This window comes from Rhincodon typus, chromosome 24 (genome assembly GCF_021869965.1).
Source record: "Rhincodon typus isolate 14 chromosome 24, sRhiTyp1.1, whole genome shotgun sequence".
Taxonomy (NCBI): Eukaryota; Metazoa; Chordata; class Chondrichthyes; order Orectolobiformes; family Rhincodontidae; genus Rhincodon; species Rhincodon typus.
Window position 1 is genome coordinate 36135102 of NC_063355.1, and position 16349 is coordinate 36151450.

The 16349-nt window shown below is 42.0% G+C and overlaps 1 protein-coding gene across 1 annotated transcript in view; it reads right to left on the reverse strand.

Annotated features, from left to right (window-relative positions):
- Nucleotides 1–10678, reverse strand: part of foxn4 (forkhead box N4) — a 50676-nt gene extending 39998 nt beyond the window's left edge. The window contains exons 1-2 of the mRNA XM_048611745.1: nucleotides 10601–10678; nucleotides 4982–5130 (exon numbers count right to left, since the gene is read on the reverse strand). Of these exons, the coding sequence (XP_048467702.1) occupies nucleotides 4982–5130; nucleotides 10601–10678 (227 nt within the window). The remainder of the gene's footprint in view (nucleotides 1–4981; nucleotides 5131–10600) is intronic.
- Between the last annotated feature and the right edge of the window lie 5671 nt (nucleotides 10679–16349).

The window sequence follows — 16349 nt, forward strand, 5'->3', positions numbered from 1 at the left end:
CGTGAGCGTGGGGGCATTTTGCTGCAATAGCTAATCTCTCTGTAATTATAAACCCCGGCCAATGGCAGGGCTGTAGCACTTTCTCAGCTCCCCAGTCACAACCACAGAAAGCCTCCCATTTTGCATAGCTTCTTGAACTACCATTCAGTCTTGCCAAAGTATTATTTCAAAACAAGGACAGAACATTGAATCCTAAACTAGAGACTGAAAAGATCTGCCATTCTCCAATTCCTTACCGTGTTGCTGCCTTCTAACTTACTTTTACATTTAATTTAGACTCTCAACATGCATTGGTACTGGAAATTAACTCATATTTTGTAAATATAATTATTAAAAATCTTGTAGGAGGCCCACACTTCCAGTCTGCTAACTTGTTCATCCTGTTGACAGATTTTTCTGGTCATGTTCTGCTGTTAAAATTTATCACTGGAAATTGCTCTGTCAATATTTCCCACACAATTTTTCAATATTGATAGTCAGGATGTAACTCCAGTTACTATATCACAGGCTGCTGTCATCTCCCAGCTCAGTATCCTCAACTGGAGCATCCCTGGCAACAGAAGATATAGGGGAAGTCTGCCAGTTTCCCAACCCTGGGAGTAGTTGGGGACAGCATTAAACTTAGGGAAAGGAAATACAAAATTATCTGCTTGTGGACAAGATGGCCAAGTGAGTTAGTGCAACAATCTGACTGCTGGTTAACTCAGCAGGTCCAAAGCTTGAAAGCAGACATAAGCTCCAGTTGACAATCTGAAAATGATTCGATCGCTGTCCATAACTCAACCACTATTGATTCCTGGCACCCTGCACTGTTGTTCTACAGCACTATAACATTGTCCACACTCTTTATTAGAATTTCTACTTTGAAATTGCTGTTCAGCATTCAACCATTAATATTTTCGAACATTTTGCCATTGGAGTTTGACATGCAAAACAAATCTAGATGGAAAAAAAGTTCAGACACCATTTTAATGAACTTTTTGCAGGTTACACTTGACAACAGTTTAAACTGGGATCTCAGGAATTAGGTCTGGCTTTGGCTTCTGTGACCATCAACTGACTTTTTATTCACTGTGGTTTAATGATTTTTTTTTCCCCCTGGGATGCCTTGGACACTGTAGCTTTTAATATATTTCTTTGTGTTAAAAATGTCATTAATTGTGGAAGTGTGAGTTAATCCTTTAGGGGATCAGGATTTTACAACGTACCAGTTCCCTTTGGGACTGTACAGATACCAGACAGATGGTGGGTCAGGGTATTTACAATAGGCACAAAATGTGATTACACACAGAGATATAACGGTCAAAAAGAGAGAGAGAGAGAGAGAATGTGACTGAGAGAGTGAGAGGTTGCTGCTGTCCTTTCCTCATGCCTGAATATCCTTATAACCTCAAGAAAACACTTGCCTCTCATCTGAAGCTGTTAAAAGCTCATTCCACATGAGCGTAGTGTGGTCAGGGATAAATTGTACAGCAGTGGATCAAAGGAAATGCTATTCAATGTTCTCATTTCCTCAAATAGTTGAATACAAACCAATCTTCATGCCAATCAAGGTGTAGAGCTGGCCCAGCATCGGTAGTTCCTACTATCCCTTCATGCCGATCAGTTCAGCAGTGTGTGGCACGGTTAGCAGGTGGACCAGCAGAAACATTTTGGCTAACAGTCAGCCTTTCAGGTTGGCAAATCATCCCATGGCCTGGGGTGTTTCTGTGAACCACATCTCCACTGGCTGTGCCCATTAATGTGAAACCATGCAGACTCTACCGCCTTCCTATGCCACACATAAAAAAAGGCCGTGTGTTTACATGCAGAATCTCTGAACATAATAAATTCATTGGAGATGAGATGAGAAGGGAATGTCTGAGGGCAAATTCTACACCTAATTTTCAAATCACCACCAATTTTACCTTCTTTTACCAATTTTACCCCATTTCTGAAGAAGGGTCCCGAACCGAAACATCAGCTTTCCTGCTCCTCTGATGCTGCCTAGCCTGATGTGCTCCTCCAGCTTCACACTGCGTTATCTCTCACTCCAGCATTGGCAGTTCTTACTATCTCTCACCAATTTTACCTTGTTGCTATACTCCTCATGTTGTACTGAGGGTTTCTGTAGGCTCTACAAACATTTGGTCTCAATAGCACCTTGTGGCTTGGAGATATTTTGTTTAATCTGCATGATATGTTCTTCAGGAGGACTGAGTGAAAGAGCTCTTACACTTGGACAGCCATTGGGATAGGGCTTCATGTTCCTCTGTTTTCTCAGCTGGTTAGGACAGTGACAAGTTGAGCCATCACATCAGCCTCAGTAGAAAAAAAAACAACTTGGCAGCTTCAGTCACTGAAGAACTGAATTTACGGCAGCCCCAGCAATATCCCACCAGGCCTGGGAACTCAGGTAATCTCTCTGAGGTCATCACGCAGAGCAATCATTAGTGCACATTCCAGTGTGGAGGAACAGTGGGGGTTTGTCAATAGAGCGGGAAACTCATGAGCACAGTCTGCAGTTACTCAAGCAGCTTACCTGGAGTGAACAAATTAGTTTAACCGTCATTCCCAGCAAGAGCCTCAGAATTGCAGTGGCTCTTTCTCCTTCAATGACCACAAGAATGTGGAGGAATATCAGAGCTGGTGGGGGTGCCAGGGTACAATCGTATCATTTTTACCTCAATGAGAGCGCTGGAGAAGAATGAGGCTCGCATTACTTTTTAACCCAGGAGCTTGGATTCTCAGTATTGTTCTTTCGGTAAACTATTTTTTTCTGTGTTGTGTACAGTTGCCTTTAGAAGCAATGCTGTGTTCACATAAGGGTCAAAGTTTTAATAAATATATTCAATCTTTATTACAAGGCTCTGAGTCATTTGGCCATAAGACCACCTCTTTTACACGTCCCACTCTGATTGTGAACCTCTGAATTATGACACTCCTGTCATATTTCTATGCCATTATAAACCTCTCCACAAAAATCTCTCTACATAAGGAATTAGCTCTCAGTTGTAGCAAGTACATACAAATTAGGAGCATGTATAGGCCAGTCAGCCCATCAAGTCTGTTCTGACATTCAGTAAGATCGTGATTACTCCCTATTCCTGCCTAATCACAGTGAGCTTTTACCCTCTTGCTTGCCAAGAACTTATTTACTTCTGCCCCTAAAAAATATTCTAGAACTCTCTACTTGCCCCATCTTGAGAGGAAGGAAGTTCCAAAGACTCATGACCCCCTGTGAGACAAAATTTCTCCTCCTTTCTATCTTAATTGGGTGATTACTTACTTTTAAACCTTGGCTCCTAGTTTTAGATTCGCACACAGGCAAATATAACTCACTTTCACATTGGATTGTGAGTCTCTCAGATCCAAAGTATGAGATGTTCTTTGCATGAGATGTTCACTGCTGTCGGGTCAGTAAGACAATATCTTGCAATGGTTTACTCCCTGGTATCTTTTTCAGGTTGTAAACTGCTTCTTCTCTTGCTGCTGCCTTTAATCTCCATGGAGGTTCCACAACAACATATAAACTGGGCTGTACACAACAGATCACCTCAAGCTTGAGAATTTTGCTGGATTCTGCGGCATTTTACAACTAGGATACACCAGGGGTGGGCAATAAGAGTGGGAGAGACTCCTGGTCAGCCATGATATGGAAAGAAATTGGGGTGGCATGGTGGCACAGTGGTTAGCACTGCTGCCTCACAGTGCCAGGGACTGGGGTTCAATTCCATTCTCAGGCAACTGACTGTGTGGAGTTTGCACATTCTCCCCATGTCTGCATGGATTTCCCCTGGCTGCTCCTGTTTCCTCCCACAGTCCAAAGATGTGCATGCTAGGTGGATTGGCCATGGTAAATTGCCCATAGTGTTCAGGGATTTGTACATTAGGGGGATGGGTTTGGGTGGGTTCTCTGAGGGTTGGTGTGGACTTGTTGGGCCAAAGGGCCTGTTTCCACAGTGTAGGGGTTCAATGAATTGGAGCTTCCACTCTCACTATCCATATCCATGCTTTCAGTAAGACGGAGGTGGAGTGGGGTTTCTGAGCCCAGGGCCTGATTTTCTTTCTGTGTCTTTTCTTGGTTTTCTTTTTCCCTTTTATTTTACTTAGCTCTTGTAGAAGAGCTCGGTTGTGGTGACGCCGTCAGCGGTGGTGAGTGAGCCCAGCACAGACTCGTGGCAACAGCGTCAGAGCTGTGTTTGGGTTCCCGCAGCATCATTGTCCAGCGCAGATTCATGGAAGCGGCGATGGAGGGACGTTTGGGCCCAGTACGAGACCCGGCAACAGCTGCGTTGGGCAAGGATGACCCGAAGTGGACTCATGGCTGTGTTGGAGTCGAGTTTGGGCCAGTGCGGTACCCATTGGCATTGGCAGCAGCTGCATTGGTAAGGTCCAGCGAGGACTCATAGTAGTGAGTGCATTGGTGGAGGCCAGATGGCACCTTTCATTCCAGTGGCAGTGGCACAACGAAGGGGTCTCGTGCCTGGCCACCAAGCTCATGGCCCACAGTGCAGCACTTAGCAAGAAACTGCAAAGTTGGGCACTTTTTCTTTATTTGTTTTGCCGCCTTTATATTCTACATTTTGGTTTATTTTTCTGTGTTTTAAGATGGAGAATGACAACACCATACAATGCTTTTCACTGTATTTTGTAACAGAATACACATGACAATAAATAAATCAAATCAAGTAGCTGCAGGTTGTAATATGCAGATAAAAATGTATGTTGCCACAGCAACTGAGTCCTTATTGGGTGATAGGTGAGGTGCAGTTGGCTGGTCAGGCCGGAAAAGATTGGTGCCAAATGTTTTGGGTTCGAACCCCACCCCCCACACTTTTCCAGATGGAGTAGAATGAGCACCTTGCCATAACCATGTCATGCCACTGTGAGTCGTACATTGTTTCAGTATGTCAGTATGATCCATTTTGGGCAGTGGGTCTCTGTCCACTAAGAAGACAAGGATGAGATTGTCCCAATGTAATTTGTACTGAACCCTTACAGTCTACAAAGGAGACTCTTATTCCATTTGCCTGGGCCAGAGTCAAACTCAGAATTGGACGGCTGGGTAAGAGGGTTTGCCAGCGGCAGATTATTCTCTGAAGGATCGCCTTGTAGGTCCAAACCTACTTTAATCCATTGTCCGTGATCCTGAGAAGAAAGGAGCACAACCGTTTTGTGTTCCAACATACACAAAAGCACAGAGTGCTCCCAGTAAGGACTCACTCCCAGCAGGACCTTACTCCCAGCAGGATCTTATTCCCAAAAAGACCTAAACCCAGCAAGGCCTTACTCCCAGTAGGATCATACTCCCAGTTGGACCTTAATCCCAGCAGGATCTTATTCCCAGCAGGTCCTTACTCCCAGTAGGACCTTACTCCCAGCAGGACCTTTCTCCCAATAGGACCTTACTCCCAGCAGGACCTTACTCCCAGGAAGACTTTACTCCAACCAGAACATCATTCCTACTGGAGACTCAAGCCCATCAGAGACTCTCCCCCAGCAGAATCTCACTCTCAGGGAAGGGTTATTTCCAGTAGATGCTGGTTGCTGGCTGCAGCTTATTCCAGACCTGGCCCTCTGTTGGGTTTTTGGCAGTAATATCATATTTCCTGGTCACTGGCATCAGGGCCTCTGACATTTGCTGGAGAAAAGTGGATAACAAGCCCCAAGACCCAAAGCTGGGTGTGTGAAGGACTAGTTCAAAATCTTGATAGATCTCTCCCTCTTCAGTACTTAACTGACTTGTTCAGAATGATCTGCAGCCCCTTCAGTCTCAAAGTCCCATCAGAAAATTTTGCGTTTGGATTCTTCAAGTGCCTCTTTCTACTTGGTCACCAAATGGTCCATTTCAGGACCAACTGCAGTGGGAAGTCTCATTGCAATGCTTAGACTAAACTTAGGCCTCGTCAATGTGCAGGTATTCTGATCTAAGTCGAGGAACTGTAGACAATCCCTTGGCTGTAAGACTACACATTAGAAACAGTCTTCATCACTGTTCCCTTTTGACCATACCTCAGAACTGAGGCCAAACAATGTGGGAAATCTACCCAATTGTGTGAACCCAATGTTGCACCCAGTCCTCTAAACAGAACCTTTCTGTAACAAACAAAAGTGATGAAAAATAAAGAAAGCCCCTCCATCTTTAATTTACCATTCATTGACAAAACAGAACCAGGTTACAAAGATGTCCATAAGACCATAATATGTAGGAGCAGACTTGGCCACTCAGCCTGTCAAGTGTATCCGGCCCATCAATGAGATCATGCTGATTTATTAATCCTCAACTCCACTTACCTGCCTTTATCCTGGTAACACTTGATTCTTTTATTAATTTAAAATCTGCCACCTCTATCTTCCATGTAACTTGACATATAATGTCAAGGTTTAAATCCTATTTGCCAGAAATAGTTTTCAGTGACACAACAAAGAGGAATTAGAACAAAGGTAAAGTCACTGTAGTCTTACCAGACCATAGGGCTGCTCTCTCATTAGAGAGAGAGATGACTGGTGGTGGTTTGACCTCAGAGTCACCACATCTCGGGCAAGGGGAGAGTTTGAGAAGGACAGTCTGTCAGAGTGACGTCAGCCAGTGTAGGAATTGAACCCATGCAGTTGGCATCACTCTGCATTAGCACGCTAGCTATCCAGCAAACTGAGCTAACCAAGCCCCATAATTATAGCACAAACTGATTTAAACATTCTGATCTGCACGGTGTTCAATTTTAGACTGAGGTGCACTGAAGCAGTTTGCACCACTTGAGCACAACAGTCTCAGTCCTATTGAATTACAACAGTCCAAGTTAGAGGTTGTGCCTAACTGAGGAGAATAGCTCATTCACTCTTCCTTTTGGCTTTATTTTTGTCTGTGCTTGGATATGAAGTGAAAAGAGGAGGGATTTGATATGTAGGGCAACTTATTTTACTTCCTCTTTCACTCTAAGCATTAATACGGATGGCTACAGTCTCCTAAACCAAGAAACATTGGGATCGCCGTCAATTTAAATAGGGACAGCTTTTCGGACAGATCCTGTACCTCAATCCAAAGGAACTGGAAGAACAAATTCTCCAGGATTTGAAGAACAGAAAAATAAAACACGTTTCATTGATATATGAAAAAGAGAGATAAACATGGAAAATAAGGTAAAATACAATTTAAAACGAAATATTTGATGTATTGATGATGCTTTCCACCAAAAAGAAATTAAACAACCATTAAATCAGAGTCTTTTGACATAAATGTTACTTAATGCAAAGAACTCTATTGACCCCTGTAAAATATTGGGTTAACATTTAAAAGTCAAATATCGACAAATGGCTATTTCTTTATAGACTGGAGAACATGAGTAAAGGGACATACTGTAACATTCTTTATGTTCGTGTCACATTTCAATTTGGCAATGTTTTGCAATGCTAATCAAAATGAGTCAAAAGGACACATGTAACAAAAGGAATTTTATTATGCCTGATCTTAATTAGGAAAATCATTAATTGATTTTTTTTAAAAAATGGGTACCTTTTGCTGTCTTAGAAAGTGTCCAGATATAAATGCAAAGCAATGACCCCATTTATTCCAATTCCGTTTGAATGCTATAGAGGATTCCCACAAGAAAGTAGATCTAAGGGCACCATGTCCTCCTGCATATTGCTTGACTAAATGTACAACCAAGACTTGTTCAATGATCTTAGGCTTGAGCACCAAACTTACTAGAAGTGGGACAACTCTGATTTTCCTTCCACTCTCAGCTGTGTTAGCACAAGGATTTGTATTTTTGTGAAACCTTTGCTGCATGGCATTTGCAGGAGATGTGCTTTGACATCTGTGGTATACCTGTGCCTGCATTTGGAACAATACACTTTGGACAGTTGAGCCAATTCTTTGGATTTTGTTCTTGGTCCTTGGGGTGTAGATTATGTGGTGGAGGTGAAACTGCAAAAAGATGCAACTCAAGGGCAACTGGGAATGCGCAATATATATTGGTCCAGCAGCAACATTTCATGAATGAATGTATAGCATGTTTAAAAATTAATAGTGGCGATGATCTGTTGAGCAAGAATGCCCCTAGTGCCCAAGGTTCATTTTACAGAATGAATCTGTGTTATTATAACCAAGAACTATGTCATAAATAATATTTTATAGTTTCATTGATTTTATAGTTTCATTGATGTTAAATATAACAGTTACGTACACATAAAATGTAACAAATTTTGTTTTTATTTTTCATAATTTTTCATAATCTCAGGTTCTTACCTGACCTAATCAACTGAAGCCATCTTCAGAATTAACAGCAGGAGTAGGCCATTCTGCCCTCGCTCAGTTATTCAGCCAGATTACTGCAGTTTGGACTTGCTGGGCCGAATGGTCACCCATCTGCTCTGTAATAACTCTGATTCAACTTCATTTAAGCCTGCTGAAAAAGCAGAATACTGCACATGTTGGAAACCTGAAATAAATCAGAAAACACTGGAGAAAACTGAAGCAGGTCAGGCAGCAAATCCCTTCCCAGAGGTAAAAAAAAAGCAGGAAGTGCTGGTGGCCGAAGGAAAGTCAAAGTGGACTCGAAACATTAATTCTGCATCTTGCTTCACAGATGCTGCCAGACCAGCTGAGTTTTCTTATCTAGCATTTTCAGTTGTTATTCCATCTGCCCTTCCCCCGCAAAAACTCTCCATTCCAGTTTTGAAAATTCAAGTTGTCCTAACATCCATCTGGAGGGCAGAGAGAAGGGTCCCAACCTGAAACTTTCCTGCTCCTCTGATGCTGCCTGGCCTGCTGTGTTCCTCCAGCTCCACACTGTGTTGTTTCTCATTACTGCCTGCTGCGTGAAAGGTGCTTCCTGATTTGGTCCCGGAATATCCCAGTTCTAACTTCAGATTACCTCTCCTTGTCCTCAGTTCTCCTACCAGGGGAAATCATTTCTCAATTACACTTCTCGTAGTTTCAATAATTGGAACATCTCAATCATATCAAAAACAGAAGTTGCTGGAAAAGCTCAACAATTCTGGCAGCATCTATGAAGAAAAATCAGAGTTAACATTTCGGGTCCAGTGACCCTTCCTCAGAACTGCCACACCTGCTGAGCTTTACCAGAAACTTCTGTTTTTGTTCCTGATTTACAGCATCTGTAGATCATTCTGTTTTTATCTCAATCAGATCGCCTATCAATCTTCACTACTCAGAGGAATACGAACCAACTTTATACAACCTGTACTCATCACATAACTCTCTGAAACTCCAGTATCATTCTAGCGAATCTGCTGCACGCTTTCGAGGACTAACAAATATTTCCTGAAGTGTAGTGTTCAAATTTGAATGTATTATCTCAGACAGGATCTGACCAAAGCTCAATACAACTGAAGCATTATTTCTTCCTAGTTGTATTTCAACCTCTAGATATAAGTCACCTTTGTAATTTTATCTTGGCAGCTGTCTACCAATTACTAATGACTTATAAACTTGCATTAATGATTCTTTATGCTGGTCTACAGTCCTAGTTTCTCACTATTTAGTGAATGCTCCAATTAATCTTTCTTGGGTCCAAAATGGCTGACATCAAACTTGGCCAAAATCCCCTGTCAATGTTTGTTCCTGAACAGGATGGCAGGATGGGGGCATGACAACAGTTGTTTCTTGGATGACTTCAGGAATCTGCAGCAAAGAGATACCATGCTGTATAATGATAAAGAAATAATATAATTTTACCTTCAATACGATTTGCTAATCATTGATCAAGAGTCACTGAATGTGTAAGTCTAGTGTGTGTGGTGATCAACTAGAATCACAGAAGCATTTTACAGCACAGAGAAGGCCATTCAGTCCATCGTAGCTACACGAGACTTGCTAGGTGATGAGCTACACACAACAGTAGATTCAAAATAAGGCAATTTATTTAAGACTATTTCTAAATAATTACTTTTCCTTTAACCTGTTTAATTTGCTGCTGGTTCATGGCTCTCATTAGCCTTTGTGATGCTCAAGGTTGTGGGTTCAAATCCCACCATGGAGCATCAGATTTAGAACAATGCTTCAGTGTGGTGCTGAGGGAGAGTTGCACTGCCTGAGGTGCTGTCTTTAAGGCGAGACATTAAATCAAAACACTGTCCATCCTCTTAGATGAATGTAAAGGATTCCATGGCTCTAAGCAAATAACATCAGCCCACAGACTAGCTGATTTTTATCACATCTCTTTTTGTGAGACCAGATTTGTGTGAACAAATTGGCTGCCATGATTTTTGTGTTAACATTATTATCAAAACATCAGAGGTTGTAAAGCACATTGGGATGTCCTGAAGATGATGGTGTAGGTGCTATAGAAATGAAAATCCTTCCCTTTCTTTCTTTTCACACCAGGTACTGCACTCATCTTTTCCTCTAAACGGTCCCACCAACTCCTTTGCTGAAGTACAGCTTGTGCTGTGTGAAATGGTTGACAGATGTAATGCCATCCACGCATGCCTACGATGCAGTAAGCCTGGATAAAGATAAAGGGAGTTGTCTGATCCATATGGCAGTGCTTTACTTTCCATTAATTTCAGGTGACATGGCAACAGTGGGCACAACTTTGTATCTCAGCAATCTGCTTGTCAGTCCCCGTGGGAATTAATTTCCCAAAGTCATTACCGGGAGGAAGTGACAATTTGTGTAAATAAAGTTGGCAGCATCTTCCTTGCCCGCAATCAGTTTTGACGTAACAGTCATCTTCCAAGGAAGCAGCCAATGATTCAGTTAATCGGGCTTTCACGTAAATGAGGAAGCATTCCAAAGAAGTGTAGTTTTAGACTTGAAATGTTTATTCTGTTTCCCTCTTCAAAGCTGCTCTGTTTCTCCAGCACTTTCTGTTTTTAATTCATTGTCTGAATGGTGTCATTGTTTCTGTGGTCCCACCTTTCTATGGGAAGAGGAGAACATACCATTACCATCTGTTTAAGGTGGGAAAAACTATTGTTTGCCAATCATGTACACATTTTAAGCTATGTTTAGGCTGTGAGAATTTTTCCTCTCCCCACCCTGTTTTGCCACTTCTCTTCAATCATCCACATTGCTCAGCATAAGCCTCCATTCCCACTTGAAGCTATGAGTAACCGTGGAAATAAATTTTTACTTGGAGTTTGACTCCTGTATGCACCTTAATATCTGTACCATTTCATAACCATTTAGTATAACCAAATTCCTTCTCAGAAATAGGCCATTCAGCCCATTGTCTCTGCGACAGTTCTTTGAATGAGTTGCCCACATGCCCAACACTCACTTATCGACCCACTTACTCCTATCTCTCAAGTGTTTTTACCTTATAGAATAAATTGTGGCTGATTGTTTAGAATCAGAATCTTATGAAGAATTACTCTGACCCTCATTATTAGGTTTTGAACTTTGGTCACTGAAAAGTGGCAGGTTATACTTTGACCTCAGGAATATTATATTTCTGAAAACCCAGTCAACTGAATATTGCAAGGAACAATACAGAAATGTCTCAGTTTACAAGACTATATTAAAAATAATTATATTTCAGGGCATGTTCCAATATACAAGATATTAAAACCCAGTGTACTCTGATTCTGAGGTACTTGAGAAGATCGGCCAAGTCTTCCTTTTACATTTGGCACATCCATCAGAACATTTCATTATTTTTGATCTGTGTGTGGGAAATTGATGAGTGAGGGAACGTGGAACCTGCAAATGCCATATTGTCAACTCAAATTGGCAAGCTGTGACATCATGCATTGTAGCATTCTGCAATAACACCATCATTAAAGATGAACTTGAAGAAGATTAATTAACAGGAGAAAATGAGGCGTCGAGGCAGAAGCTGTTGTTCCAAATTAGTGATTGTAGCTTCGATACAACTGATGTATCCAGTTAAGATCAAATTGAACATCAGATCATATCTCCAGCTGCATTTCATTCAGCTACTGAAGGCAGTAATGGGCAGGGAGGATTGCAGCATTATGAAATCCAAAACAAAATCTTCACAACTTGAAAATGCTGAAAAGTAAGATTTATCAGTCCAATGTGCTTCCTGCATGTACCTACTCTGTCGAACAACCAAAAGGAGAACCTGGGTGATTCTAAAGTTTAGAATTAAGTGAGTTATTGTACTGTCAGTTCATTCAATTTGTTGCTTGTCAAATGTGAGAGCCACTGGCCTTAATAGTGGGCCCAGGATTGACATTATGGAGCTTGACACATTAGACCAGCAATAGGCCCTACAATGGACCAATGCCCCCTTTACCACAAAATGCTATGGACTATTAGCAGAACTATAGAGGTGGCTATTTCCCACTCCTGAACTCTACATCTCATTATTTAATTAATGAATTCCTTCCTGAGCTGAGAGGAAATTAAGTGAATCGCAAATGGCAACTAAACTTAGGAAACAAATCTTAACTCACTTAAGAAAATGAAATGCAGCTGCTTTGGTAGTTCAGCGAATTTTGAGTTTTCAGTAAAGCTGAGCTCCAGTTTAACACCTGTCTGCATCCTGCCACAAACTGGTGAATTAAATCACTGTGGTCAGTAAATAGCTTTCCATTCATTGGCGTCTAATTAATAGCCTCGGAACTTTATGATGTGCGGCTTGCATTACTGTGGATTTGGTGTCAGATGTCAGCCCCTCCCTCTCTCCGATCTGGAATCAGGTACCTGATAGGGAAATGTCACATGCCGCAGTGACATAAGCAGTGAGTTTGACAACGGACCCACGTAGGTCAAAGAAAGGGCAAATGATCTATTCTCGCTCAGAAATTGTCACCATCCTTGCCTCCAGGACTTGCCAATGTCAAATCATACGCTTTACTGCAGCTGGTACAGAAATCTACATGAGATATGCTGTAGGATGTCCCATGACACAAAATTGCTTATCCCATTCAAATACTGTTTCCCTCCTCTTCCCTGCCACATATGACATTTGAAAAGTTATTATCCCCTGTATTTTAACTTCCAATAGTCCCCCAGGCCACATGTACTGTTCTTAGTGGTCCGATAACCTTTCTAGTGCCTCATTGGATTCAGTACCAGATATATTCAAGAACAACATAAGATCCTTTGCCTTCTTAATTTCCTTTATCTGTTGCAGAAGGTTTCTAGATATTTTTGAATCAACATGTTCAAAGATGCTATTACACACCTCTGGAGCAGACGGGACTTAAACACGGGCCTCCTGACTCTAGGGAGAAGTTTTTTTTCCTCCATTCAATGAGACTGATTTTTACTTGGTCAAATTGGTCTCATCAAGATACTAATAGTCTCAAAGTGGAGTCTGTAGAATTACAGTCACATTATGTAATGTTCCGGCCACAGCCATTCTCAAAGGGATATACCATAGGACAGTTGGTCTCCTTATTCAGGAAGTAGACAATTTTCATATGAAATTTAGATTGTCAGGATGTAAATTGTACTAAAATTGCCATTTAGGAAGAGAAGGAAAGGAAGAAAGGAGAGAGAGGGAGAGTGACAGAGAGAGAGGAAGAATCAAAGAAAGAAAGGGAGGGAGGAAGAGAAGGGGTTAAGAAGGCTGGATGGATTGATTTGCATTTCAATAAAGTCTTTTACAAATTCAGGACAATCCAAAGTGATGTACATCTATGATGTTCCTTTGAAGTGTAGTCATTGAAATAACGTGAGATACATGGCGACCACCTTTGTTCGGAAATCTCTTACAAATAGTAATGTGATAATGACCAGATAATTGGGGTTTGTGATATATTGGTTGAGGAATAAATATTGTCCAGGACATGATGGAGAACTTACCAATTCTTCTTTGGTGAGGGTTATGCATTCTTTTGTATCCTTCTGAGGGCTTTTGTTTAACATTGAAATGGTTCCAAGCCTCTTCATTCTTGGTGTCAGAATGTTCAACTGTAAATCTATCCAACATCTTTGCCAACCAGCACAGCTAGAAAGAGAATCCCATGGGCTGTGGAGTCAGAATCTGCAGCTGATAGAGGTTCAAGGAAACCTAAAAGGCAGAAAATGACGCCCACTGCGCACTTGGTCACATCTGGCCTGTATGCACTGTTTGCTGGGAAGGGGTCTGAGGCTGACTTGGCACATGTTTGTGAAACTTACTCTGCACAGGTCCAGGGAATACCTGTGCTAGTCACTCCAGGCCTGTAATGTGACAGATGAATGGAGCTGAAAGGGGAAGTTATGCCAGAGGGAGAAGGTGGGCTTATTGCGGGGTTGGGGGTGCGTGATCTGATTCTCCTGCAAAATTCATTTGTGATCTCTCTCTCTCTCTCTGGGTGAGTTGTCAGACCAAATGTCCTTACTCCCTATCCTGACTGCAGTCCATCCATGCCCAGGGACTCACCATGTGTGCAGGTCCTAACTTTACCCGAACCATTAAAGTTGACAAAATGCCAGTGTGTGAGCTGGTGGCAGCGATGATCAGATCAAGTTACAATTCTTCACGGATGGTGTGATGCTGCTTTCTCCCCTCCATGAATGCGAGTCTCAGAGGACGCATGGCGTCTCCACTCTTAACAATGCTGTCCAGCTCTCCATTGGCAATACGCACAAATAGCTTTCTATTTCATCATTATTAATAACCGTGTCCCCAACATGGGTTTTTACAAAACACCTTTCGTCACATCTTGCAAAGTAGAGTACTTACCCATTATCCATACTCTGGCTCCTGCTCCTCAGCCAATTTCCTGACAGAGGTCAATAATCTTCTTCAAACCCATAGAGTTCAGTTTTATCCAACAGCCTTTTATGAGTGACTTGGTCAAATGCTTTATTTAAGCCCACGTAAGTAACTTTTTTTAGTTTACCATCTTAGTCAACCTCTTCAAAAAATTCCATCAGGTTAATTAAACTTGACCCACCCTTTACAAATCCTCTGATCAGCCAAAATGTCTCAAGGTGGTCAGTCACTTTATTCTTCATTTATCACAACAGATGATAGGCAACAAACTTGTCCATAATTTCTCTTCTTTCCTCTCTCTCAAACAGCAAATGGCATTCACTCATCCAGTGGAACAGTTCCTAAATTGGAAAGGTTTGAACAATTGGAATTTGAGCATCAATGTTCTCATCTGGAGACAGCAAGAACTGCAGAAGTTGGAGTCAGAGTCAATACAGTGTGGAGCTGGAGGAACACAGCAGGTCAGCCAGCAGAGGAGGAGTAGGAGAGTCGAAGTTTCGGGCCTATCCCCTTCATCAGGACCTGAAACATTGACTCTCCTGCTCCTCTGATGCTGCCTGATCTGCTGTGTTCGTCCAGCTCCATACTATATCAACAATGCTCTCACCTGCTCCCTCTGAAAAAGGGAAACTGTCTGGAGTTGGGAATCTGTCACGTTCTAGTACCATGGTTCTCCTCACTACTGTTATTTTGCTTCTATTAATTTTGGTGAATCACTGATTCCGTATTCGTCTCCTTGGGACATTTGTCATGCTGACTTCTTCCTCCACTCTAATCACTGATGCTAAATCACTGCATGATGCATCCAAAATTTCCTTCTTGTCATCGATATCATCATGGCCTTATCAGTTTTCAAAGCTCCCATGGCATTTCTGATTACCCTCATTCATCGAATGTCATTGTAAAATAATTGTGATCTTTGGCAACGTTCTCAGCATGCTTCTTTTTATTTACCTCCTATTATCTGGTGTCTTACTTTTTGCTGCTCGTTGGATTGCTCCATGTTCTCAGAATCTCTCCTGGTTTGAGCATTTTTGCCTAGCATTGTATTTTAATTTTGTGTTGTCCCTTGTCCATTTGGCTGTCAATGCTACTTTTTTTTAACCAGTAAAGGTCTTGTCCTTCCTGAATATAAACTGATTCAGTACTATGTTAAATTCTATTTTGACCACTTCCCACTGATTTTCTTCAACTCATTAAAAACATCGTTCAGTTTACTATGGACTGTTGTCACTTTGTTGCATTGGAGCCAGCCTTGTCTCAAACTGGACTCTGAATATTTGTTCTTAGTTTCTCCCTCTCCCTCCCTCCCTAAGTATAATTCCCCCCTCCCTCATGGTGGCGAGCAGAGGAGATAATTGAGCCTGAGAGCTGCTCACCCATTTCCTGCCACCTCACACATTAAGTGCTGGGTGAAAAGGTCCACAGGGGATTTTCCCAACTTACAATTGAGGCCTTTAAGTGGTCAATAAATGGTCACTTAAGGAGCTCAACCCACCACCTCCCAGATTACCTGCCTTCCTGGCAGTTGAGAAGAGTGGCTGGTTTTCTGACTGGTAACTAGGGCAACCCACTGCTCGGTTGGGGATTGAAGGTATGTTTGCCCCATTCTCGGGCCGACAGATGAGGAACAATAGAGGGATAGGAGTAATAGAGCCCCTCTCCCTGTAACCCCAGCCAATAGGGTGGTCTTTGAAATATGCACCATTGCAGTTGCCTCCGAGC